The sequence below is a fragment of the Lontra canadensis genome, unplaced genomic scaffold (genome assembly GCF_010015895.1).
Source record: "Lontra canadensis isolate GAN:19392208 unplaced genomic scaffold, GSC_riverotter_1.0 scaffold159, whole genome shotgun sequence".
NCBI lineage: Eukaryota > Metazoa > Chordata > Mammalia > Carnivora > Mustelidae > Lontra > Lontra canadensis.
The window spans coordinates 881,254-908,755 of NW_022631153.1; the positions used below are offsets into that span (position 1 = coordinate 881,254).

Below are 27,502 nucleotides of genomic sequence, written 5' to 3' on the forward strand. Positions count from 1 at the left end.
GTCAGCAATGAAAAGCATTTGGAGAAGTGTGATAAAGCTATCATAACCGTCTCGCCTAAGGAGCCTATCTTTTTAAAACGTTTTAAAGGACAAGTTATAAAAATATATAAATATCAGATTCTATCACTGATAGTAAGCTCAAATATCCTTTTTCCCCCTCCTTCCCTTACTGCCATTCTACTTTCCCTCTATCATTCTGTCTGCACAAAAAACACATTTTTTACAAAAGCATGGGGTTCTTTTTTCTTTAGTAACTACATGCTACATGATATAGCTACCAGTATTTAATATATGTTTGTTTAAGAATGATTCATTAAGTTGACCCAGGATGTTTTTACGTTGCTTTTCTTCCATCCCATTATATTTCTGTAAAATTTGTTTTGTGTCATGGCTTTTGCAATCAGTGTGTTATCAGATAGGTGTGCGTAGTTGAGACTGTTTGCGAGGGACATTGTGTAACCTGTCTGTTCTGAGAAGAGTTTCTGACGTATGCATTTCTGTTACTCAAAGTAAATGAGTGCCTGACAAATGGCAGCTCTGTCATATTTCCTCAGGGCAACACAGAAAAACTGAACATAAAATACTTTCCATTTTTAACACAACAGAGGCAGTAGCTATCAAATCTCATCTGATTAAAGCTATCCATTTCTGTAAATCATTCTGCTTCCTATGTATCTGGAGCAAATTAAATTCATTTTCCTATTGAAAGATGAGGGTTACTCGTGTATTGATTTGGGGTAAATGTTTATAAAAGTTTTCACTATTTTTAATGCTTCAAAGAGGTGTGTAGTATTGGTTGGCTGGCTTATGCCCTTTCATTTTTATGGTGGATTTTTTGGTGCATTTTTTTGTTTTGTTTGGTTTTAGAAATTTCACAAACAACATTGTGGCCATATTACCAGAAAAAAGAATTTAAAAAAAATAAGTGAAAGGTCCCCCACAATCGTGCCACTCACCTTTCTTCTTAGTTTTCCTTTTGCATCTTTTATTCATAAAATCTGGGGTTGATCAAGTACTTTATCAAGAGCATTTCATTTAGTTAAATGAAGAACAGGTGTGCCTCATTTTGACCATCACTTTTTTCCTAAAGTTGTAGATGACACGTTCCCATTTTCTCATGATCCTAAATCATTACTAAAATTCAGTGCTTCTTCATTTCTGAGCCCTCTTCAGTTGGCGGGGATCCCTACTTCTTGATCTCTGCCCACCTCTGTGTAAAAACACACTTGAATGTTCCAGAAGGTCAGCATTTAGTAAACGCCTTCACTTCCCCTCTCCCCATCTCTGTTGGTCTTTCTCTAACTTCACCTTTTCACTTCCTGATCCTTTTTTAAGGAGATCACTTTCTACCTTATCTCCTAGTTGTGTTATCTGAGAAATGGCTCTTTAAGGGCCAGGTAGGGGTAGAAATTGACACACATTTGATTTAGAGAAGTATTATGTTTTGCCTTTGGAAGCTAGAATATTGGCAAAATTGGAGACGTCATGTGTATTTGCAAATTTTTAAATACTTTTTTTTTTTAATTTTTTATTTGACAGAGATCACTGGTAGGCAGAGAGGTAGCCAGAGAGGAAGGGAAGCAGGCTCCCTGCTGAGCAGAGAGCCTGATGCGGGGCTCGATTCCAGGACCGTGGGATCATGACCTGAGCCAAAGGCAGAGGCTTTAACCCACTGAGCCACCCAGGTGCCCCTGTATTTGCAAACTTTTGAACAAGTATTTGTGAAGTGCCATGCTCGGCACTCTGTCAGGTGGTGTGGGCAACACCGATGTGTAAAACTTTATTTTTACCATCAAGGAACCTTTCAGTCATTTTGCTTTATCTGTGTGATTTTTCTCTCCATTCTTTGAACTAGCTGCTTTTGAAGTCAAGGACTTGTGTTTACATTGATATATGAATAATGTTCAGTTAGCTTTCTCTACAAGGTTTAGTGTGATACTAGATTATTCATATCCCAGAAATGCCTGTGTTTTAGATTTAACATAGAAAATTCATCTTATTTATTATTTTTAAAATAAAATAATTTTAATAAAGGTTGTCTTTTATAGATAAGAAGGATGAGAAGTGTTCAAGGGTTTATTTTATAGGATAAAGTTGGAAAGCTGTACTCTCATGAGTTGAGGTTATTGGTAACGAATATAATGAGATCAAAGGAGAAAGTACTCCCTGTCTGTACATCACTTATATGTTGAGCAGAAGTGGCAGGCCTGACGCTGAACTTCTGAAAGTTAAAAACATTTTATTTTATTGACTGATCCCTAGTCCTCAGTTATTTCCCTGTCTGCTGAGTTATACGTCTCCATAGACAAGGTCATGTAGGGTTTTTTCATTTTTATGGTCTTTGCATACAAGATGTACATGTTTACTGGAGGTAACTTAGAAATATATATTAGCAATATTATATATATTCTGTGAAATACATAGAAGTAAAAATTAGCTCCCACCCAAAGATCATCATGGTTAATATTTTGATGTTTTTTTACTTCAGACTTTTTACTGTAATACATATATATTTTTTTCCTTATTAGGATGCATGCTTTGTTTTATAACCTGATAATTTTTTTCAGTGTTAGATTGTTTGGGCCTATAGGGTACGAGGAGTATGTCTTTCTGTGTCTACCTTATTCGTTCCATTTTTAAAAGAACACATTATATTTGGTGTGGAATTATTTATTCTAAATATTATCATTTACTATTCATTTATTTAGAAATCTCAAGTAAATGTAAATAAGTTTGGGTGTTTTACTACAAATTCATCATCCAAGTATCTTGAATAGAAGTTTTATTTAGGAAAATCCAAGTATGTTTTGGGGGGAATTTTTTCTATTCTAAAGGCTTCAAATGGCTTCGCATTAAAATGAAACAGACTAAAATGAAAAGAGACGTATCTGAGAAAGCTGGAAAATATGTAATGATGGCATCTTTTACCTGCTTGTAGACAATAGCTAGACCACAAGCCTCATAAAGCCGGAGACCGTCAACATGCAGCACGCCATTCTCAGCACATTTCTTAGCACAATCCCTGGCATGTAATAAGGTGTAAAAAGTAAGAGTCGAATGAATGATTGACAAAAAGATGAGGTAATTCTTCCCCTTGTTTGTAGCAAGGGCAAATGAGCCGTGCCCTGGAAGAGATTTCCATCAGTCTGTCTTTAAAAACTGTAACAGCACAAATGAACAATGATGGCAAATCTTTTGAATCACCCAAAGCTTCCACTCCTTTGTTCCCCAAAGAAGCCATTTGTTTCAGTCCCTTGAAAAGGCCATGTATGATTAGTGAACTCTAAGAAAGTCACGGCTTTGACTTTTCCATCCTCTCTTTGATAACTCTAGGCTGCATTTCTAGGAACAAGTAAAAACAAAACAAAACAAAATAAAACAAAATGGTGCCATAATTGGGTTGAGAAGCTGGGCCAGTCCTTGGAGGGATGATGATTCCTGATCTGCTTCTAACCTCCTCCCTTCTCTTCCCTAGGCTACCTGCTTCAGAATGATTCCCTGCAGAGCTGCGCTGTCTTTTGCCCGATGTCTGATCCGGAGAAAAATAGTCACTCTGGACAGTCTAGAAGATTCCAAATTATGCCGCTGCTTATCCACCATGGACCTCATTGCCCTGGGGGTTGGAAGCACTCTTGGTGCTGGGGTTTATGTCCTTGCTGGAGAGGTGGCCAAAGCAGATTCTGGCCCCAGTATCGTGGTGTCCTTCCTCATTGCTGCTCTTGCTTCCGTGATGGCAGGCCTTTGCTATGCTGAATTTGGGGCCCGTGTTCCCAAGACTGGGTCTGCATACTTGTACACTTACGTCACTGTTGGAGAACTGTGGGCATTCATCACTGGCTGGAATCTCATTTTATCTTATGTGATAGGTATGTTGCAAAAAAAAAAAAAAAATCAATCTTCTGTATGGAATGGTAGAGCTCCTGAGGCTGAGATCCTTGTAGGTCTGCATTAGTTAGTGACTATGTGATCATGGGTGAATTACTTGATCCCTGTGTGTCCCATTTATCTCACCTTGAAAATATTCCCCAATGGCAAAATTCAGTGATTCTGTTTCATCTCTGAATATGCTTCTGAGTGGGATTGGAAACCAGCTTTTAAAAAAAAAAAAAAGTTATTTAATGCAGATGAAGTTAGCTGATTCCACATTTATGGACTTGAAGTTGGTTACTAACATAGAATTGGAAAATTATCAAGATAATTTTAGATGTGATTCGAATTTTCACTTCTGTCCGAACTAACCCATGTTCATCCTAGAACAGGGTAGCAAAGGATGTTATGTTAATCATCTCCCAGTGACCTGTACATTCTCTTAATATTCTGTGTTTTGGGAAGGTACATCAAGTGTTGCAAGAGCATGGAGTGGCACCTTTGATGAACTTCTTAGCAAACAGATTGGCCAGTTTTTCAGGACATACTTCAAAATGAATTATACCGGCCTTGCAGAATATCCTGACTTTTTTGCTGTGTGCCTTATATTACTTCTAGCAGGTAAGAAAACCAATTCCACTCCTCCCTGAGATGAGCCAGACTAATTATCCCAGGAAAATAAGTTACCACTGGATTTGGGGTCTGACTTCACAAGACAAGGTGGCATACTTATATGTTGAGGTTACTATTGGTATCTGTGGGCCTCATCACTGGCTAAAATCATATTTTTTTCTTATGTGATAGACATTTTTTAAAAATAAATCTAAAGGGGCCCGTGGGTGGCTCAGTGGGTTAAGCCTCTGCCTTTGGCTCAGGTCATGATCCCAGGGTCCTGGGATCGAGCCCCGCATCGGGCTCTCTGCTCAGTGGGGAGCCTGATTGCTCCTCTCTCTCTGCCTGCCTCTCTGCCTACTTGTGATCTCTGTCAAATAAATAAATAAAATCTTTAAAAAATAAAAACAATAAATAAATAAATCTAAAGTACGTGGAATGGTAGGAATAGCACTTCTAAGTAAATGTTACTTAGAATGCACCAAAGAATAAGATAAGTCACATCATTATAATACCAACTGGAGATTTTCAGGAATGGCAGTGAAGTTTCAATAATGAAGAATGCATAATTTTTGACCTTATTTTATCCTGTTAGCTACAACTAAGGAAATTTATCAGCATACTATTTCTAGAAGAATTTCTGTCTACTCATGCCTTCATCTATGTAATGTAGGTATTGAGCTGAAAATAAAGCATATTCAAACCACCTGTGATTTTTTAATGTAGACATTATGTAGATAAACATACTTGTTGCTAGAATTTTCCCCTATCTTACATTTTGTAGCAGAGTAGTTTAGAAAGAAAGGTATAGGAATTAGAATCAGAACAACCAGGTTTTCAGTCCTACTTTGCCACTCACGATCTTTGGCACATTGAGTGGCATAATCTTTTTGTGACTTGGTTTGCTCATCCAATAAATGGCTATATCAGTGTCTATAAGATAGAGACTTGCCCGGTATATAGTAAGCACCTAGATGGCAGTTGGATTTATTTGGTAGGCATAGTTAATCTCTGTTGCCACCTTATCTCTCTTTTAATTATTTAAACATTTTCTGTTTTGACTGCCATTCTCACCTGCACTCCTGCTTCAGCCAATCAAGGATTTCCCTAAGAATGAAATCTGTATTCTCACTTCCTACCTGATATCTCTCGGATAATCTGCACATTATTTTCCTGTCCAACCTTATCTCCAGCTGCTTTCTCCCTTGCTTACAAAGGTGTGACAGAAATCTCTGCCATGAACTTTTTACTTGTAAAATTCTATGATTTAAAAAATAACTTCACCCTTAAAAACTTAGTCATTAATTAAATATTTCACATAGGGTTAGGAACAGGAACAAAGTTTATAACTCTAAACGATTTGGCATTGTACCTGTAATGTCAAGAAAAATTACAATTGTTTTTCAACAGGTGATAGATTTCATTTGTTTTACTTTCTAAACAGCCTAGCTAACATTATTAAAGGACTCACCTCATATTTCACTTAGGGATGATTTCAGTGATCTTAACATATTCGGCTTTAATCTCTAAGCGATGAGAAGCATGCAGCCATGGCACAGTTAGAATCATGAAGGCCCAAAACAGGAGTCAGCCTTGACCTGCAGCATTGCACTGTGTCATCGGCCAGCGTGTTTTTACTTTAAATGTAGGTGAAGCTCACACGGTAACGTTGTCCCTAGAATCTCTGAAGATCAAAACATTCAGTTACGAATTTTGATTCATACTGTAATACCAAATGTCTTGTTGGCGGAAGCTGCTACTTTATGAAAGACATGGGGAAGTGTCTGCAGTATTTAGATGAGATGTTCATTGGTCCTTAATCCCAGAATAAAGAGTGTACATAGGGTATTGGGAAATTCTTTTTTTTTTTTAAACCTTTTATTTATTTATTTGAGAGAGAGAGGCAGTGAGAGAGAGCATGAACGAGGAGAAAGTCAGAGAGAGAAGCAGACTCCCCCTGGAGCTGGGAGCCCGATGTGAAACTCGATCCCGGAACTCCCGGATCTTGATCTGAGCTGAAGGCAGTCACTTAACCAACTGAGCCACCCAGGCGCCCAGTATTGGGAAATTCTCATAAAACATGACAGTGGCTTTGTTCTTTTCCAGGCGGCTAACAATATCGCGTGCAGAGTGTATTTCCAAAGCGTGTAGGTGATAGTGGTTTCTAGTGCTACGGAACCAGTAATTATACCATTTGTGCAGTTTCCTTTTTCTCATTATAGTTACATTATTGTAAAATTCTGGGAATTACACAGGTAGAAGAATGAAATTCAGTTTTCCTCATCTCTATTCGGGTAATTTTGCTTTTTTGATCCTGGGTGGTATAGATTTGTGGACAAAACAAGTAGAGATATACAGCATAATCCCTTCATCATCATCCTCTCCCCAGTGGTAACAGGTAAACTTTCTTTGGTCCATAATTTTTATCCTATATAAGATGGATTAAAGGTAAAAATGTGATAAGGTGCCTGGGTGACTCAGTGGGTTAAGCCTGTGACTCTTGATTTCAGCTCAGGTCATGATCTCAGGGTCATGAGATCAGTCCTCTGACTGTGTGCTGTGCTGGTCATGGAGCCTGCTTAAGATTCTCTCTCTCCCTCTGTGCCTCCCCTCCACTTGCGCCTCCTCTTTCTCTTTCTTATCTCTCTCTCTCTCTCTAAAAAAATACACAGGGCGCCTGGGTGGCTCAGTGGGTTAAGCCTCTGCCTTTGGCTCAGGTCATGATCTCAGGGTCCTGGGATTGAGCCCCACATTGGGCTCTCTGCTCAGCAGGGAGCCTGCTTCCTCCTTTCTCTCTGCCTCCCTCTCTGCCTACTAGTGATCTCTCTGTCAAATAAATAAATAAAATTAACAAAAATACACATACACGCATTATAAATACAGTCATGAAGGTACTAGAAGGAAACAAAGGTAAATGCTTTGGAGTTAATATTGGGTAAAATCTTTCTAAAGGTAAAAACTAAAGAAAAATTTATGTTCTAAAACTTCTGTATATATATAAAATCATAAACACACACATACACACACACACACACACAAAGTCAATCCTAAGTAAAAGTAAATGATAAACTGGGAAAAAATATGCAATACATGACAGAGATCTTATAACATTACTATATAAAAAGTCTTACAAATTGATATAAATAGAATAAGCTAATAGAAAAAAAATGGGAAGATTCAGTTGGGTCAGACTTTCTGGAGAATATTTCTGACAATGTGAACCAAAAGCCTTGCATGAAAGGACATATCCTTGATATGGTATAACCTTATAGAATATTACTTTAAAGTACAAATTTGAATGTGTACAAAGATATTTATAAAAGGATGATGGTGTCAGTCCTATTTATAGTTGTCAGAAACTAAAAGTTACCTGACAGTCTATAAGTATGGGATGATGGCGTTTTCATGTTGTAGAAGAGTATGCAGTTGTTAAAAATGAGGTTATTTGTTTGTCAACATGAACATGTGTATGTGTGTCTGCGTGTGTGAGCACGCCCGAAATTCTGGAGAACAGGTTATACTTGATCTTTATTCCCTTCATATTTTTTCTGTGTCTTCCAATAACTTGAATAGGAAATCGATTATTGTTAATAATCAGAATATAAAATAAAACGATTGCAATGGGAATCAATTAGAAAAATATATCTTTTTGGTGAGGCAGTGGAATTATTTTATATGTTCTGAAAATATGAAGCAGACATATGATTTAACTTTTATTTTCAAAATTTTGTAGCCACTAATCTCAAGGTGGCTTTTTTAGAACAGCATTGCTTTAAAATTCAGTTACTTCACTTCTCCCTACCCATTGGTAATAAAAGCCAAAGTTACTAGCTTAATTGATCCCTTGGAGTGTGGTGTCTCTAGGCTCTGCGCACCCACCTGCTGTCTGCCAGGGACTTGGTTGTACTCAGGAAATCTTGTGACAGGTGAGTCAGAACTCACAAGAGAAAGTGATAAATATAAGTTAAAAACATGGATGTTGGTAAAATAATATCCTAAAGCCTATTACTGCCTCAAAATCCCATTGCTTTTGCTAAAACTTAGGTTAAAAAAAAAATTAAAATACCCTTTCTTTTTTTCCATAGGTCTTTTATCATTTGGAGTAAAAGAATCTGCTTGGGTGAATAAAATCTTCACAGCTATTAATATCCTGGTCCTTCTCTTCGTGATGGTTGCTGGGTTTGTGAAAGGAAATGTGGCAAACTGGAAGATTAGTGAAGAGTTTCTCAAAAATATATCAGCGAGTGCCAGGTATAATATTTGGGTTTTTTCCCTTCTTATTTTGAATGTGCTTTTGTTTTTGTTTTTAATTTGCCTGCTCTTATCTTACATTTTCTTCTACAAGGTGGTTCTCAATTTTCTTTTGCTGTGGAGACATTTCCGAGGGTCTGATCTGTTCTGAGGCTCTTCTTCCCAATCTCCCCCTAAACATAGATGTGTACACGTGCTCACTGTTGAACAGCTATTTGAAGCCAAGCATTGACTGGTTCTCAGCTTCAAGCTGTGCAGGAGATATAGGAGAAGAGCAAAGTGAGATCCTAACCATTGAAAGGATGCCTCTTCCCCCCAAAACTTGGCCACCTTTGCGAAACAATGGATCTTTTTGAGCCATGTATCCCTTAGTTCTTCCTTTGGGAAGTCCCTTTAGTTTCCTTGCATTCTTTCAGCCCCTTAGTAATTTTCGGGCCTTGATTCTCGGAGAACATCATTGGTTGCTTAAGCAGAGTTGTCTGTGCATTTTGCTTTTAACCTGGTAGTCTCAAAAATTAAATTACTAATAATTATATACAAAAGGTTTCATCATAAGATTTATATTAATATTCTGATGTGCAAATAAAATAAGGTTACAGAAATGTCTATTACATGAAGTATAACTACATGTTTTTCTTAGATATGCTGTTTCAATCCATTCCTTTGAAGCAAAAAATTAGGAACTTCTGGTTTTAGACAATTTTTAACATGTAATAAAATATTCAACTTCAGTCTTATTATTCAAGCCTAGAGAATTTGATTTCATCTTTTCAAATGTCTTATTAGTAAAATTTTTAAATGCGCCACCTGCCCAACTGTCCACGAAAAGAAGAGGCTTTATGTCTTTGTTTCGGAGCATGGCCCATACACGGTGTCTCTGCTCTCACAATCCTGCCTGGCTGTGAGTTCTAGCCAGAGTGGATCTGGGCCTTGCCCTCATGCTCTTATTGACCAGCCTCCAGTTGAGTGTTGACAACCCAAGAGGGTGCCGTTGTTGGGAACACCACTACATTCCCTAGGACACGGTGAGAAAATCAGGATTTACGTTTATATATGTGAGCTTCAAAGAGCTGGTGAACACAATAGCCTTCCAAGAAACAGTTTTCTATGAAAATGACTTTGCATTGTGCTTGCTCTCTCCTTTAGAGATCCACCTTCTGAAAATGGGACAAGTATCTATGGGGCTGGTGGCTTTATGCCTTATGGCTTTGCGGGAACTTTGGCTGGGGCTGCCACCTGCTTTTATGCCTTTGTGGGATTTGACTGCATTGCAACAACTGGTAAGGGCAGAATCTTGGTTCTACGTAGAGGGAAAGGTGTTCCTTGTTCTAAGGAGTACCCACGGGTAGCAACAGAGGGTCAAGGAAAGAGTGGGATTTGGGTAATGCAGGCTGGTTCCAGCCCCAGCTATGACACCTACTGTGTATGATAAAAAGAAACTTCATGAAACTCTGTGAACCTTGGTTTCCATTATTTGGTAACATGCTCAGGTTATGAAGGTTACTTAAGATACGATACACATTAAAGATTTTTGCAGGCTGTCAAATATTTTATAAATGTTAATTGTAATTACTGTCCTTACCCTTCAGTCTGGAAGTAATCTCCAGTACTATCACAGTGAGTAACAAATGACGATCGTGCTCATAAATTGTCTCTTCTTTAGTAGGACAAAATAGATTGTGGTCATTCTTTTCTCTTTATCTTGTACAACAAAGTAATCATGCCAGACATGCTAAGTACTTCTTCTGGGTTCATATTACTGTACTGCCTTATCATTGGCCATTTTAAGGGCACTTCAAATGTCAAATCTTACTAGAAAGATTCAAGTACTATTTTTGTGTTGAAGCCAGAATTTGATATTAATTGAAAAAGTTTAGCTTCATATTTATGGAAGCCTTCCTGTTGAAGAGCCCACAGAATGCCATGACAGTCACTTAATTTCTGTGGATGAAACATTTTCCAAATGAATTAAGACTGCCATACTATCCTGAAATATTTAATAGCACTGGTATAGCATGTCTTTTCTTTCTAGAAATGGGAAACAGACCTGCATGACTTCTTGATCTCTCTTTTTGACTTTGGAGATCAGAATTTTGTGTAATAGCATAGTACTCTCAAGAAGAGAGACAGCTTCATGTAGAATGTGTGGAGCAAGCTAAGAAAACAGAAAAGACAAAGGCAGAGGGAAATGACTATGAAGGAGAAGACGACTTCGTGTTGTATCTATTAATGTTTCATTAAAGGTGCATATCTATTGTTTCTATCTCCTTAGGTGAGGAAGTCCGGAATCCTCAGAAAGCTATTCCTATTGGAATCGTGACTTCTTTGCTTGTTTGCTTTATGGCCTACTTTGGGGTCTCTGCAGCTTTAACCCTTATGATGCCATACTACCTCCTGGACGAGAAAAGCCCTCTGCCGGTAGCGTTTGAATATGTTGGATGGGGCCCCGCCAAATACGTTGTTGCGGCGGGTTCTCTCTGTGCTCTATCAACAAGGTACATGGCATTGCCTTTGAACGTGGGGCTGTTGGTGACACTGCCAAGCAGTCAGTATTTAAAGATTCATTTTTATAGGTTTCAAAAGTAATCTTAATCTAAGGAATATATTGTGCAACTATGTCTTCTCCGAATAGTTTGACCGGAATAGCTACATACAGATCTTAAGTGATAAAAACTTTTTCACCTATCAGTTAAAAGTCATTTTTTCAAGATAATGGTGGTCCAGCTTCGGTAGAAGTGTATATGACATCGATACACACGAACACATACACGTACGTGTATGTCATGCATATTCATATATGTATATATTAAAGAGCGGTAGGATGCTTATACTAGCATGTTTCCCTGCTGGTTGAAGGATTTCTTATAGTACTACAGACAGCCAAGACCTTAGGTGCAGACTTCACATTTTCTCCTGCCTTTTAAAATTATATTGTGTCTATGTGACTAGGAACTATATGCTGTGACATCGTTCAGTATAATGTGCTTTTTATTGTGAAACACTGAGGCTTTTTCTCTTGGTACTCATCAGACTGAATTTGGACTAGAAATAGAAATTACTCTTCTGAAATTAATGGTGGAAGTTCATATAATGTCTATGTGGAAAGCAAAGAGTCGTTGAATCTCAAGTGCTGAGATTTGCAGTAACTACTTGTTTTAATACTTGAGAATTCATTTCTCAGGTTCCCTGAGCTACTTACATTCCAAATTAACATGTGATCATAAGATATTTCATTCTGGTTTATATCATGGTATCCCATAGGACATTCTTACAGAGAGAAAATTAATCTCTTTGCCTGATTACTAATTTTTTAAAGGGAAAATAGTTTTTTGAAACTCCAAAGTTGGAAAAAGCAATCTTTTTATATGATTCATCAGCCTAGCTTTTATTCTCTTTTAAAGTCTGATTTGTTTTCCATTCAAGATAATAGTAAGCAGCACTTAGAAATTTAGCCCCATTGGCTTCTCAGCGATCTGCTAGGCTTGAGGTTTATTCTGAGTAATTTCAAGTACTTTCAAAAATCTCAACTATGAAGACATCATGCCATCATGGTCTTCCGAAGACAGATGGATAAAGATTTATCCAGGGCCAAGCTCAACCCAGCTTTATCGAAAGATAAAATGAATTTTTAAAATAAAATATTTTACATATTTTTCTCTTAAATGGTTATTTTTTTAATAACTAAGTCATGTATGGAATGGTGCAGCCAGTAAACACACAAGAAAGTGAAACATCTAATGCAAAGAGCGTTTCCTTAAACTTCGCTGTTCCTGACTTTTAATCGTGGCTACTTCTGTGTACTAAATTTACAGTGAGTTGTTTTTTTTTCTTTTTTTTAACCCTTCCTCTCTTGATTATCTTATGCTGCTGGGTATTATTACTAATTTGATGGAATATCAAGGCTATCTGAGGCAAAATAATGGTAAAATAAATATGAGAAGTTCATAATTATCGAAGTAATGAAGTGACTATACCATGCAATTAAATAACCTAATCTCTAATTTCATGTCTGTTTAGGAATTTTAATTTCTGTATTAAGGCCACTAAAAATGCCTTAATGATACAATTGGGTTTGGTTTTCTTAAGTCTTAATTACTTAGTTTTAATTCAGTAATAATTTGTGGGCTTGCACAAATTACTTGCAGTATTGTTCTTAGCCTGGTCAGTGGGTTGGGCAAAATGTCTGTAATAGAATAATAATGGTAAATATTGGCAAATATTTTTAAATGCACAATCATAACACATTTTAAAAATAACAAGACCTTATAATCAGAGCTGTGATGCTGAGTTTTATCCAAGTACTTAATTTCTGTTCTGAGATGTAATCTTGCATGAATGTGTTTGCCATACTGCATGTGTTTGCTTTTTATTCAGTCTTCTTGGATCCATTTTCCCAATGCCTCGTGTAATCTATGCTATGGCGGAGGATGGGTTGCTTTTCAAATGTCTAGCTCAAATCAATTCCAAAACGAAGACACCAATAATTGCTACTTTATCATCGGGTGCGGTGGCAGGTGAGAGAGTTGACTTTTTTTAAGAAAAGGGGGAATCTTTTTTCCATCAAGGATTCTGAAGAGAAATGCCCAAGTCAGGCAGTTTTCTGTTTTTCTTTATATAAAGCTCAATAACTTGTGTGTGAATGTGTTCCTGTTTTGAATTGTTTGGACATAGGTTTGCATTTTAGTGTGTCCGGTCCTTACCTGTGTATGCCTGTCTAGGAATAAGACTTGCAATAACTCACATGTGGATTATGAATTTTTCTTTCTAGTCTTCTGGGCTCTATGTTTCCTTTACCCCGAATTCTCTTTGCCATGGCCCGGGATGGTTTACTGTTTAGATTTCTTGGCAGAGTGAGTAAGAGGCAGTCACTAGTCGCTGCCACGTTGACGGCAGGGGTCATTTCTGGTAAGCTTTACAAACCCAGGATTCTTCAACATTGGCCTTGAACATTTTATGCGCATGCGTGGACTTATAAAGAGGGTCTGCTTGCTGTGCATGTAAGTTAAAAAAAAATCACTGATAAATGAGGTTATGAGCAGTGGGATCTGGTAATCGTGGTGGTGATCTATGGAAATTCATTCTTCACTGACCCTTGGGGATTTTTTTTTTTTTTTTTACTATTTTGTTATTTTAACCTTTTGGGTTTCTAACAAATACGCAGAGGGCTGTAATGGTTCTTGATTGTATTTTTACTCATTTTTTAATTAAGTATAAGAAATGTCGGGGTAACCGATACTTGGCTGTGGTAATCACTGCACATCCCAGACCACCATGGTTCTCTAAGACTTACTAACAACTCTTTCCTCTTAGACTCCATTAGGAATCAATTTTTGCTTTCAGCTGTTTTGATACTCAACTCATGTTTAAAAAAAAAGAAAAAAGAAAAAAGATAAAAAAACACCTCCCAGATGCCCACCTTAGGAGATGTCAGAACATTTTTGTAAAATGCCATTGGCCAGATTCTTATTCCGTGTAGAAGTTTTCAAAGAGATTCTATAGACTGAGAGAACGGCCTTAAAGGTCCTGTTATAGAAAGCAAAAGAGAGACTTCATCACGCTTTATAAAGCTATTTTGATAGTAAAATTCAAGCCAAACTGATAACTTGGTTGAGACTCTGGATTTGGGAAAAATTACAGAACGCTAATGCTTAATTATGTATGAAATGGTATTTTCTTCAGAGTCAGAAAGTATTTGCCTAAACAACTTCACTTTGTAAATGTTTTCCAGTCAGTCTGGCACTTAATTAGACACACATTGGAAGGTCAGGTCCCTTTTCTTCTTAGTGCTTAGATGTCTGCCAGTATGAGATAAAGGTTGCACTAAATGATCTAAAGTCCGTTTTCTTATTAAACGGTGGATTATGCTATTCAGAAGAGTTTATAAATCTTGACAAAGGATCACACATTTTATTTATTCCATGAAAACGTTTATTTTTTTGCCAGTGAAAACTTGCCCAGTAATACTCTGTTTCATATTCAGAACCTTAAAAAAAATGTGTCCTTCTTTCTTCCGGAAAAATTTTATTTGGCAGTCTAATATATTGGCATGAATAACTAAAAGAAGAAAATTGTAGCAGAAGGCTTTTTTTTTTTTGACATTCTGAAATACTGTATTTTTGTTATTTATACTCCTTCGCCTTACTTTGCTCATTTTTAGCTTAGATCAGAGAGCTTGTCTGGACAATTAATCATTTTATTCTGTCTTGGCCACTTATTTTGCTATTTGTGATTCTTACAAAACATATTGAAATTTTAATAATCTAATGTATAAGTATACTAGCAACAGAAGGTTTTCAAAGTAAGGCATGAGGTGTATTTAAAGAAACCATGTGATACTATGGAAGGAGCATGGGGAAGTGGGGAACAGATTGCGTTTACTGTAACTCTGCTGTCCCCTTTGAGTTGTCACCATGCTAAGTTTGCCTGTCTATAGAATGAGGAGCCTAATTTTATCAGGTCAACCTATGTGAAATTGCTGGTTTCGGGGACAAAATCAGTCAAATTGTGGCCATTGCATTTGGTTAAACCTATATCATTTCCTCTGTCTCAGAGGATTATTGGATCAAAGATAAATTGAGGTCACAGAGATGTAAAGCTTGCTAAGAAATGTCCGGAACAGCATGTGAATGGAATGTGGTGTTTCTACTTAGGATGATGGGGACAACTATGTGGTCAAATCAGGTCATCACTTTTTGATGTTTCAACGGAGAAAAAAATTGCTCAGTGCAAGTTCACTCTTCAACGGGAAAAGTATATTTTGCCTCAGAACATTACTAAGATTTGAGTGTGAGACATCGATTCATCTCTCAAATCTAGTCAGTCTTCTCGGAGTATGGAGTTCTAACCAGCATACAATTTCACCTCTATTAGAAACACAGTTTAACTGGAAATTACTTTGTTTTGTATGTGGCATAACTCAAAACATGGATGGAAGTTGAAAGGATTATGTAACATCTATAGTGAAAGATCTTCTGTTTGAATTTTTTAATGGTTGTTTTAAAACGAGTTAGCCAGTATCTCTGAGCCATGTTTTTCTTTTGAAACATCAAAAGAGAGAATTCTGTCATAGAATATTTTCACTTTTTGTCAGGCCAATATTTTTTAAGTACTCAAAGTAGAATGTGTTTTATACTTGATAGATGGCTGAGGGTTTTTGAAGTTTTACTAGCAGTTTATATGACCCAAGGATCATCTTTTTAACTGTGAGAAATATATTTCCTATAGTTTGTTTGATTTATCATGGATACTGGAACTATAACATGCCAGTCGTCCCTGACTTAGAAGTTATCAGCTATATGGAGTTTTATCATAGGCCTTTTTTTTTTTCCTTTTTTTAACCCTTCTGTTCTTTTCCCAATAGCTGTGATGGCTTTTCTCTTTGACCTGAAGGCACTTGTGGACATGATGTCCATTGGCACTCTTCTGGCCTACTCTCTGGTTGCCGCATGTGTTCTCATCCTCAGGTGAGTGTCCTCGTTGTGTCCAAAAGGTGTGCGTCATGTGGGGCCCAGGGAATAAAGAAAATTAGGACCCATCATCCTTGTTTTTAAGGAGCTAGCGGTCTCACAGAGGTGAGAGGCCATGGACAGAAAAACACCAGTATAAGCTATAATAAAGGTACTTGGTCCTTAGCAAAGAAACACAATTGATAATTAAAAATAAGTTGGCTTAATCTATATGAACAGCAAGTTCTTACAATGTATAAAAACACCTTAAAATATTATCATTTTTGTCCCACTATCTCAGCTGCTAAAATTTTATAATAAAGATTTTACTCAGTGAGATACATGCAGATACGTATGTATAAAGGATGTTTATGAAAAGGTGATTTATCATAGTGAAAAAATTGAGCAAACCTGAATATTAATAGCAGAATAACTAAACAAGGGTACATTTACACAGTGGACTCTTTTTCTTAATTATACTTAATTATATAGAGAAATGTATCCGATTCAACAAAGCTGTATGCAGCATCTGAATTTATTTAAATTTAACATAAATTTGCACGGAGAAGTCATCGAGATGTATCTTGAGTCATATGTGCATCAGGATCCACATCTATGCACTTACGCCTGGCTGAAATTGTACAGAAATGCTGGCAGTGATTAACGCTGGGTTGTAGTATTGGGGGTGGTTTTGATTTTCTTCTGTGTACTTTGTGTCTTTTTTTTTTCTCAGTGAGCCTATTTCTTCTTCAGACTGAGGACAAATGTTACTTTTAAGTTTAAGTAAAGGCTGCTCAGGGGGAAAGAGAGCACACTGAAGGGACTGGGGCAGATCCTGGGAGGTGAGGCAGGCTGACACCCTGACGCAGGCTGGAGAAGAGGCTACATGGAGAAAGGGACATGGCAGATGGCAGAACGGAGTTCCTCAGGGTTACACTGAAGGACTGAGAGGGGAATTGGAGGGACATGAGGCCCGAGAGGCAGACTGCCCAGGACAGCAGAACAGCATCCTGAAGCCTGAATGTCATTCTATAGCTGCTGCTCAACCAGACTTTCTGTGCTGTTTTCTGGAACTGCAATTCCTTTGGACACAGATATTGCCAGGCTAATCCTCCTCTAGTCACAGTTGCCTCAGGTGAAAAGGTCACTCCCTTCCACATCGAATGTGTAACTCTGCAGTTAAATGCCTGTTGAGGGAGATCAGGGCTGTGCAGGTATCTCATGGAGCAGGCTTGCGGCCTGGCTGAGGCCGCTCTGGTGCGGGAGGCACGAGAAGAGTCCGTTCCCCCGCCGCAGCGGAGACCCTGTCAGGTGTCTCCCTTCAAGTTTTGGGTGTTTGCTTCCTTTGGGCCAAGTGTCTGTTTGAGAATAAAGACAGAGATGTTTGTTTGTTCATTTGGGGCCAGGTACCAGCCCGGCTTGTCTTATGAGCAGCCCAAATGCTGTCCTGAGAAAGTAGCTCCGGGGTCATGTGGCAAGGCTGCCTCCAAGAGCGAGTCGCCGGTCACCATGCTGCAGGGGCCGGGCCTCAGCCTGCGCCTCCTCATCAGCCCCTCGGCTCTGCCTACACAGCAGTCGTCATCTCTCGTGAGCTTTCTGGTAGGATTTCTTGGTGAGTCCTCTGCACTGTGTCCACTGGGAAGGGCCCCGGGTGTGCATCGGGGGAGCAGGTATGATGTGAGAGCACAAAAGGTCTTACCTGGCCCTGGCCTCTGTTGGCCACTGCCTCGAGTCCTGACATCTCCACCTGACGGGTCGCTAGGAGCGGAGACCCTGTATTAGCAGGATACATGGGTCCTGTCACTGAAAAAGAAAGGAAGAAGTTCCCTGAGGTGCGAGTGGTAGCTGAACAGAGCTGGTCCCTTTCAGTGGCTGTTGGGGGCTCCCGTGTGCAAGTTTCTGGCCAGGAAGACCTGTCAGTAAGGAGACTGGGAGGCAATATAGAACAACTTGTTTGCTCACAGACAGTTACAAAATCAGTCATAACTTCAGGAACGTTCACTGAGCACTATCAACATGCTAAGAACTCCGCAGGGCACTTGGGATAGTAGGAATGATGGTCCTTGCTCTCATTGGGCTTTGAGGAACAGACTCTTGGTGGCAAGCTACGGAAAGGAGAGGCTTCTCTAGAGCACAGAGGAGGAATCCCAAATGCAGACATGATGGTCAGGAATATGGTGCATGGGTGGTGATGTCACCTTCTGAAAGAGGGAAAGCAGACCCAGATCATTGATTATTTGTTTGCATGAACGGTGTCTACAAGAGCAGAAAACGGACTGGCCATTTACCATTTGAAAAAAGGGACATCGCCACCCCTGACAGTATCACATTCAGTCCATGGGCTATAGTCAGAGACTGTAGCAAAGGAGGGGCCCGATGACAAACATGCAGAAAAAGCAGGATGCTAGTGCTGAGGGGGGAGGAGACAGTCACGAGTTAGCGAGCGGTGGTTGTTGAATCGGTGAAAAGAGCTATTTCCTCCCAAAATGAAAATGAAGAATTGTAGTATTTGCCAAAAAAGCTGTGGAAAGAGCTCGATATCTTATTACAGGAGACTGCTTGAACCAGCGGAATCTGAGTGAAATGTGTGTGCTGATTTTATGTCCCCGACCTATCACTTTTGCAGCATTTCTTGTTTTGGGCCTGAGTATCTTGACCACTTACGGAGTCCAAGCTATTGCCCGGCTAGAAGCATGGAGCGTTGCTCTTCTGGTCCTGTTTCTTGTTCTCTGCATCGCCGTTGTGCTCACCATTTGGAGGCAGCCCCAGAATCAGCAAAAAGTAGCCTTCATGGTATGAATAATGAACATTAGAGATCCTCAATATTATCTCATGTGTTAGTTTTGTAAGTTGTTCAAAAGAGAGGGGGAGGAAAAAAGACACTTCTGAGGAAGTTATCCATTTGTCCTAAGTATTCTCCCTACGTGGCTTTTCAAAAACTCGAGTATGCCCTTTTCACGTTATTATCTATAACGGTAAACACATTCCTTGTCAAGTGATCTATAGTATCGAAGAATAAGTAGCATATTTTATTATAGAAATTCATTCCTCTCTCAGGAAGATTATTAACCCCCAAAAGCCCTTCTGCTATGAATATCCTGTCAGATTTTTTTTTAAGATTTTATTTATTTATTTGGCAGAGAGAGAGATCACCTGTAGGCAGAGAGGCAGGCAGAGAGAGAGGGGGAAGCAGGCTCCCTGCCAAACAGAGAGCCCGATGCAGAACTTGATCCCAGGACCTGAGACCATGACCTGGGCTGAAGACAGAGGCTCAACCCACTGAGCCACCCAGCCGGCCCAATATCCTGTCAGATTTTAATAGAAGCAGGTTTGGACCTGAAGAGAGCTTTCTGGAAGGATCCCCGCCCCCCTCCCCAGATGCCATGTGTATCCAGACTTCCACAGGCATGCCCTGTTGATATCTGAACAAAACCAGTGAACCCCAAAGGAAACCAAACCCTACCACCGACTGTGTCTTGGTGGTGATGCTGGTGTTCGCGGACCAGAGAAATCCCCTGTTGTTTTGGGCCATGCTTAAGTAGTGTTAACTGTGATGCACCCTTCAGTAGACTCGACAAGAAGGATTTTTTTCTTCAGGCTGTCCTTCGCGTAAGAATATAAACTTACTGACCCAGGGTGAAAGTATCCATGTCAAATTTGTCGTCACCATGTTGGAACAGTTCTGGGAATGTGCTTTCCAAATCTGAGTATATTGAAGAGGGTGTTTTCCCCATTTAGGTTCCGTTCTTGCCATTCTTGCCAGCCTTCAGCATTCTGGTGAACATCTACCTGATGGTCCAGCTGAGCGCAGACACTTGGATCAGATTTAGCATTTGGATGGCACTCGGTAGGTCCTTTAATGTTTTCTGAACCGTGCTTCTGTCTTCCCAGTTTCATGCTCTGTGATTAGAGAAATGCATCCCCTCCCCCTTCTTGGAAATAAAGGGTTTTTGTCAGTTTCTTCGTTTCCCAAATTTTAGATTATCTGAGTCCTTCTCTAAATGTGATACTTGTCCTGAAGCAACAGAGCCACCTACCAGTAGGGCCATAGTGAGAGAAAGAGAGAATTAGTGTAGCCCGTGTGGAATGATAACCTGTGAACGAGTCCTTCTCTAAATGTGATACTTTTTTTTTTTTTAGATTAAATTTTCCCAGTAACCCTGTAGAACCCTGTAGATTCCATTTTCTCCAACTTAATGGGTGAGAAAAAAACACCCAAAAGGCAAGGGATAAAATTCGTGGATGTCAGTATAGAACTCTGATTCCAAAGCCAGTTCTTTCCAGTGTCCCAGTGGATTTTGAAGACATTTTGAATGAGCTGATAGCAAAAATTTCTTTTGTTATCTAAATTTCTTATTATTTGAACCTTGGGATTTAGCATTAAATAAGATGAGTGAGCTTATTTATATCTCTATTTATATCTCTACTACATGTGAAAATTGAGTTGGAAAATAAGAGTTTACATTTGATGTAACGCACTGATCACTTGTCTTAAAAAGGTGAACAGACATGTCTGTAAGGTGAAGCAGGGAGAGATGAGTCCTAAGTCTGCATTGGTTTGGGCCACCTTGGGAGTTGAAGAGTGCGTTTTGACAGTCCTCCTTTTGGCTTAGCAAGAATGAACCTAGCTAGTTTCGCTCTTGTGTATGTAATTGTTTGCTTTGGGTAGAAATTAATTCAATCTCAAGTTCAAGCCACCAGTCTACTTGAGTTGATGGGAGATTTAACCTCTGTCCGTTTTGCTCATCTCCTCATACCCACGCTAGAGTTTTGCCCATATTCTCATGCTGGGGAATTGGGGAGCTTGTGCCTCGGGTCACAGGTTATCATTCCTCACGGGTTACACTATTTCTCTCTTTCTCTCACTGTGGCCCTACTGGTAGGTGGCTCTGTTGCTTCAGGACAAGGATCCTGACAAGAATCACCTGCCAGTCAGCCCCACACTCGGGGATGTAACCACGCAGCTGTTCCTTTGAGGTCCGGCCCACAAGCTCCCAGGGAGCCGAGTCCAAAACTATAGAACTTACTCCCCTCCTCTGAGCCCAGAAGAATCTCTTTCGAATCTGGCAGAGAGTTTTAACACTGTCTCTTGCCTTTCCATGAGCCCTTTCTTCTCTCCTCAAGCATGGCCCACTATGGTTTAATGTACTTGATCTTGGTTAAGAGCATAAACTTTGGAGCCAGACTCTGTGTTTGAATCCACTCATGCCATTTATTCACTACGTGGCCTTGGCCAAATTACCTCCCTGTTTGTGTGCCTGCTTCTTTGTAAAATGGTAATGGTAGTGCCTTTGTTTGAAGACAGGGAGGGCCAGGTCTTTAAACCTTTGAGGACAGGAGAGGAAGTAGAATTATCCCTAATAATTACACCTGCCACAGTGCTAATTGGTAGCCTCCTTCCCATGAATTTAGATGGGAAAATTATAAAGCATTTCACATCAACCCAAAACTCTCAACCAGTTTTTAAATCTATAACTAAAACAGAGCAAAATGCCTATATGTAAGTAATAAACTATCTGGTGAGGCTACAGAAAACCTTTCTTTCTAATTCCCAATCAGCATGGCTGTAAGAAACCAATTGCTTTGTACATAATTATTTGGCCTCTCCTGCTTTTTTTTTTTTTTTAAGATTTTATTCATTTATTTTAGAGAGGCAGAGAGAGAACAAGCAGGGGGAGCCGCAGAGGGAGAGGGAGAAGCAGCCTCCCACGTAGCAGAGAGCCCGAGATAGGGCTTGATTCCAGGAGCCCAGGACCATGACCTGAGCTGAAGGCAGATGCTTAACCCACTGAGCCACCCAGTGCCCCTGTTTGGCCTCTCCTGGTGACAGTAACATGGCTAAAGCACATCCATGTCCCCTTTGTTTACACAGAGCGCATTTTCCAAAATACCCGATTATGACTCGGACAACCCACTGCTTGTGTTGGGGCTGTGAATTGAGATTTTACCCTTCCCACACATCCTTTTGTTTAAAGTGTAGTGTTGAGTTTGAGAAAATAAATACAATTTTTTCAGCATAAGTGCCTGAAGAAACCCTTAATTGAGAGAAACATTCTACAAAGATTGGGTGTTAAAAATGCAAAAGCACATTCTACTGGGAAAGCATCCATTGGGGACCTTCTGCAGGGATATTCTGTCCTTGTCTTCTGTCCTAAAATAGCCCAGAAAGAGAAGGCAAAAAAACCCCATTAAGTTCTATACTGCATTTTTCCATATTGTCACTTTCTGACATACTTAAAACATGGATTTCTTTTTCTTTTTTTTTTTTCCTCTGAAAGGTTTCCTGATCTACTTCACTTACGGTATTAGACACAGCTTGGAGGGTCATCCGAGAGAGGAGGAAGACGATGAAGAGGCTTCCTCAGACAACATCAATGCCGCGACAAAAGAAAAAGCTGCCATTCAAGCCAACGACCAGCACCAAAGAAACCTCAGTTTACCTTTCATATTCCACGAGAAGATGAGCGAATGCTAACGCCGGCTGGGGCCGAGCTGGTTCACAGCCGTACCGTACGTGTCCTACATGGAGTAAACCGTGACAGGCTGTCATCATCGCACTGGGTTGCCGTGGCCTTGCTGCAGACGTAGCTCCCCTAACTTATACTCATTCACCCGGACAGCACCTTCTCAGATGGTGAATTGTGTACCTGGGGAAACCTCCCAAGCTCTCTCCTCAGCGATGACTATCCCTCAAGTAGTGGGAGCGTGTGTGTACATGTGTATGTGTACATGGGGGTGAATGAATGTTATTAGTTGTTTGTGTTTCACTCTTCTGCCTGGTATTTTTCTGGTGTTGTCATTAATGGGTGGCTTACACTGCACATGCTGAAATGGAAATGATCACTGACTAGAAAGGTGTTTTATATGTGCCTGGTGCTTTTGGGGAAATAACCATGGCTTTTCCTTATTAGCTGTCATTAACATCGATTAGAACATGCTCAAAACGCAGTTACCCTTCCTGGTATCTGTCATTGGTCAGGAGCAAGAGGAGGGGATAAGAAATGAGCCTTTTCTAGAACTTATCAATGCCAGCAGTGGGTTCAATCCAGATTCTTCTTCCACAAAGTATGGCCATTTGCGAAAACCTCAGCCACAGGTGTGTTTGCTGGGCTACCCGGGGCGGGGGCGGCGCTCTGGGTCACCAGAGGACGCCCCTTGCAACTGCTGTGGTTTTTGAGAGAACCAGTCCTTCCACGTGTGAATGATAGACTCCCCCCTCAGTCCTGGCAGAGGCTTGAGAACAGTGTGTGTGATCTACTTGGGACCCTTTCTGCTAGAAAAGGAAGGCAGTCCCCTTGGCAGGAAAGCTTGTGTAAGTGGCAGCGAAGAGGCTGTATTTGGAAATCAGAGTCAGACAGACGCTTGGGTAAGGAGACACCAAGCAACTTTGTCTTCAAAGTCACATAATATAAGCCAGTAAAATCTTCCCGGATCACACAATTGGCAGAAAGTTTTACACTTTTCTCCTTTACTTAATAACTAATCACAGTTTAGTTTTTTTAAAAAACCTTTTCAGGTACAGAATTCACTCCTTTCTTCCTATTATTTTGTCTTGTCCTAGATAGGAGGGGCTGCACTAGCAAATTATGTCTTTACTACATGCCAAAGTGGAAAAAACGAAGGGATACAAGAAGAGGAAGTGTCCCTGTTCTGAGTTTAAAGTGCCTATTTGGATCTTAAATTGCATTTGCCCCAGTTTGAGGGGTTTGGATCCAATTTGCCTTTGATGTTTCTTTTGGAAACATTTAGGGATGTTTTCCTTCCCCCTCATCCTATAAATTGGTTAGCACTTTTTATCTCACTTACTTTTAATTGACCACAGTAAATCTGTCAATACCCCATTCCCAGTGGTTGGGGGATAAAATATCTGGGCTAAATACATGATTATCGAAAGCAAAAAAGAAAAATTAACCTAATTAAATTAAAGGTATATAAACCCAGCAACCTTTATAGGAGTAAATGAATTGTTTTTCTATGTAAGATTCTCTAATTACTCTATTTTACTTCATAGGGTTCTCTCGTAGTGGACTGTTTACCTGCAGTGTGCTTTGCTTCTCATGAGTTAGCTTTCTTACAAATAATTAAATGGTTTACTGGGTGAGGCTAGGGGCTACATACTTACACATAGATGGGTTACATTCCCAGGATAAATATTATCAACCACGCCAGTTAACCAGCTTAATCCAAACGCAAGGACAACATTTGTTTCCTGACAGCTCTTCCAAGAGATTATTTTACTGATGCCATTAAAAAGCAAGTTGTGATCGTTCTGTTTAACCAAGAGTTTACTGTGACTAAATATCAGATAAACAGATAGAAAGCATGGGTTTCTGGCTGCTAGTGTTGGAGCCTCCCTGATCTAGAGCTCAGTACTGACATTCCATTATTTCCAGGGTGCCTGGTAAAATTTGAGGCCCAGAATTCTCTTTCAAGCATGTTTTACTGGAGAGGAAGAGTTGGATATGCAAGGAGTAAAACGATTTTGGTAAGGACTGTAGGCATGATCCTAAATCCTTGTTATAGTATTACGCTGAGAACCCCCTTTTATTTTCTAATTGATCTAGAATAGGCCCTTAACACAGGGAACACAAGGACTTTCATATATAAATATCTGAGTCTTTGTAACAAAATCAAGAACTTTATTTAGAATGTGATAGGCAGCTAAAACTCTTATGCCCACTGTGTTCAATTAGGAGCAGAATTTAGTTAGGAATTACTTTTCCACATTAAAACACTTTGCAAACACAAATATCTATGAAAAGATGCTTTGTTGATGATTGTGCTTTTTTTCTGTGAGGACTCAAATGTGTGCTCCTATCTCTGTATGAGTGTGTGTATATATATGTATATGTCTGTGTATTTCAAATAGTGTGTAAGTCAGTTGGGTTTATGATGGGCTTTGGAGATGATACCATTTGTATGGATAAAAGAACCCAATTGATATGGAGAAAAAATAATGTTTTATATTGATAGGTATGCTTATACAAAATTTTTAGGTTTTAAACTATTTTGCAATATACAGCAATTTTATATGTATGATATTTTCTATAGATTCTTTAAGAAAGATATATTTATCATGTATCTAATGTGGAATCACTAAACTCTAGTCCATTGTAACAGGTGCTTTATAATCTGAAATGGAGTAGGGATAGGAGGTGTTAGGGTTTTTCTGTTTACTTATTTCTGATGCACCTTTTTTGACATCACTGTCTTGCTCTGTGTTTATTAGTAAAACCTAATTCTTTCAGTTCTTTCATGACCTCCCTGTTCTACATCCGAATTCATAACCTTTGGAACGAAATACTGCTTTTACTTTCTTAGGATTACCAAGATGTTTTTGTACAGATGTGACTGGTAGTCAATCACACTTCCATCAATACCTCTCCAGAAATGAAAAAAAAAAAAAAATGCATATCACACATTCTTTTAATTGTGATTGAGTAAAAACCATTTAAATTATTTTTCTTTCTTACACTAGGAAATACGCTTTCTTAGTATTTTCAATGAGAAACTTCATATCAGAGCACCTTTATCTTATACTCTTCACAAAAGGAAAAAGATTTGTGAATAACCACAGAAAGTCCCTGCCTACCTTACATTTAAAAAGGTAGCTATACAAATTCAAGTTCAAGCCCTGTTTATGAGAAAACTTACAACTTTTGATAAATACTGAAATGCAGATTATTGCTTACTCACATTTCCCCCCAGAGATAAACATCAAGAAAACTTTGTTAAGACCAAAAACAGCCTTTGGGATATATTCATTGAAGAAAAACTAGCATTGATATATTTAAAACTTTACTATTACCAACCATAATTAGAAGAAAATATCTCTTGCAGAATTCTGTTCCTTGAAAATGCAAAAGCCTCTCTTTTCATTTTCTGAATAAAAGATTTTTTTGGAATTTTTTTAATTTTAAAAATTAGCCACAATATTTGCTGAGTGCTGGGTATTTGCAGATAGTTGTTCAACCTATTTAGAATCAGACTCTATATTTACCGAGTTCTTTTCTAAACTAATTTGAGTGCTTAACAGGGAGAATAAGAAAAACTATTGCCCTCGAATGCCAATAATGCCAGGCCACCAGGGTTAGACCTCTTCCTTCATAAATCAGGGCGTATTCTGAGATTACAAACTGCATGATAACTTTGTGCCAAAATTCCAGCTCTCCCTCGTGATGTTGTTCCTAATGTTCTCTGACTTTCTCCCAAAGTGCTTCAAGCAACTGTAATTAATACCCAAATTACCACTTCCACAGAACTTCAAAGGATTGGGTTTAGCGTGAACATCAAGGAGTGTTAAAATTCACATGATGACCGTGAATTTTGGGGAGGAGGGGATTAATTTTTTTTTTTTTTTTTTTGCTAGTGCCATCTCTGTACAGTTTCTGCTTATATTCTCTCACATGTCCTAAAATATCAAGGGAAAAAGTACCAAAGTTCAGCACAGGTTGTTTTTTAGCCATGCAGATTTGGAAGTAAGTTTGCTTGATTTTGTTGTTTAGATGAGGTTGGTTTTTTTTTTTTCCTCTTTGTATAATTATATTTAAGCATTTTTAAATGAATTTCTGGTTTCTGGATTTTTTGAGAGGCCTGCTCTGTTTTTGTGGTTGTTGGTTTTTGTAGCATTCATTATTGCTTATATGTACACAATTTAGTCTTACTGATCTCAAGTGCATTTTCTTACAGTTCAACCCAACTGGCAACCTTATTGGCTGCGAGTAATTATACCGAGCTTACAGTCACCATGGCTGAAGCCACTGCCATTATCTCTGGCCTTAAGAGAACCTCCTGTGACCACTGGTGCCCCATGAGGATCATGACCAAGAGCCCAGGCTGGTTCTAGGATCAGGCAGCCTGCAAAGTGTAAGCGTCCATAGCTATCCTTGTTGAGTAGGGTCTTGGGATGACAGGGTGGGATACGGAGTGAAAGACTTCCCATGCGAGGTAGGAGTTTGGGGTCCTTAATTTCAGTTCTGAATATCCCAGGGACACATCAGGGGTCAATGATAAGGAACCTCTATGACTCGTGGAAAGGATGGCTGGTTCCTGCAACTGGTACCACAGGGTCTGGCCCACTGCAATCCCCGAATGGGCAATGACAGCCTCGTGGTGGAGAGTGCATGGGCCCGGGCTCAGCTGGTGGAGAGCTTGTATTGCCAACACGGTGAGGTTCTCTGGCCCAGGCCTGGTTAACGGGCTTTTCATCTTTGGTGTCAACTAGGGCTGCCCCATTGTGTTCTTGCTCGATTTTGTTGTCCTTGTACTTAACAGAAACTGTTGATAGGACCCAAAACCCTACAGAAATTCTATGTTGTAAAAGCCAA

At 39.3% G+C, this 27,502-nt stretch overlaps 1 protein-coding gene across 4 annotated transcripts in view; it reads left to right on the forward strand.

Moving 5' to 3' along the window:
* The window catches only part of SLC7A2 (solute carrier family 7 member 2), a 65,860-nt gene extending 41,797 nt beyond the window's left edge, over positions 1-24,063 (forward strand). For 3 of the 4 annotated variants that reach the window (XM_032844905.1, XM_032844907.1, XM_032844906.1), the window contains exons 2-12: positions 3,476-3,866; positions 4,333-4,488; positions 8,565-8,730; positions 9,877-10,010; positions 11,003-11,225; positions 13,105-13,244; positions 16,091-16,193; positions 17,582-17,787; positions 18,802-18,968; positions 19,914-20,022; positions 22,454-24,063. In XM_032844905.1, the coding sequence (XP_032700796.1) occupies positions 3,491-3,866; positions 4,333-4,488; positions 8,565-8,730; positions 9,877-10,010; positions 11,003-11,225; positions 13,105-13,244; positions 16,091-16,193; positions 17,582-17,787; positions 18,802-18,968; positions 19,914-20,022; positions 22,454-22,650 (1,977 nt within the window). In that variant the 5' untranslated portion in view covers positions 3,476-3,490 and the 3' untranslated portion in view covers positions 22,651-24,063. Of the gene's footprint in view, positions 1-3,475; positions 3,867-4,332; positions 4,489-8,564; positions 8,731-9,876; positions 10,011-11,002; positions 11,226-13,104; positions 13,245-13,498; positions 13,636-16,090; positions 16,194-17,581; positions 17,788-18,801; positions 18,969-19,913; positions 20,023-22,453 lie in introns of all 4 variants that reach the window. The other variant, XM_032844908.1, reaches the window with a different exon arrangement.
* The last annotated feature ends 3,439 nt before the right edge of the window (positions 24,064-27,502 follow it).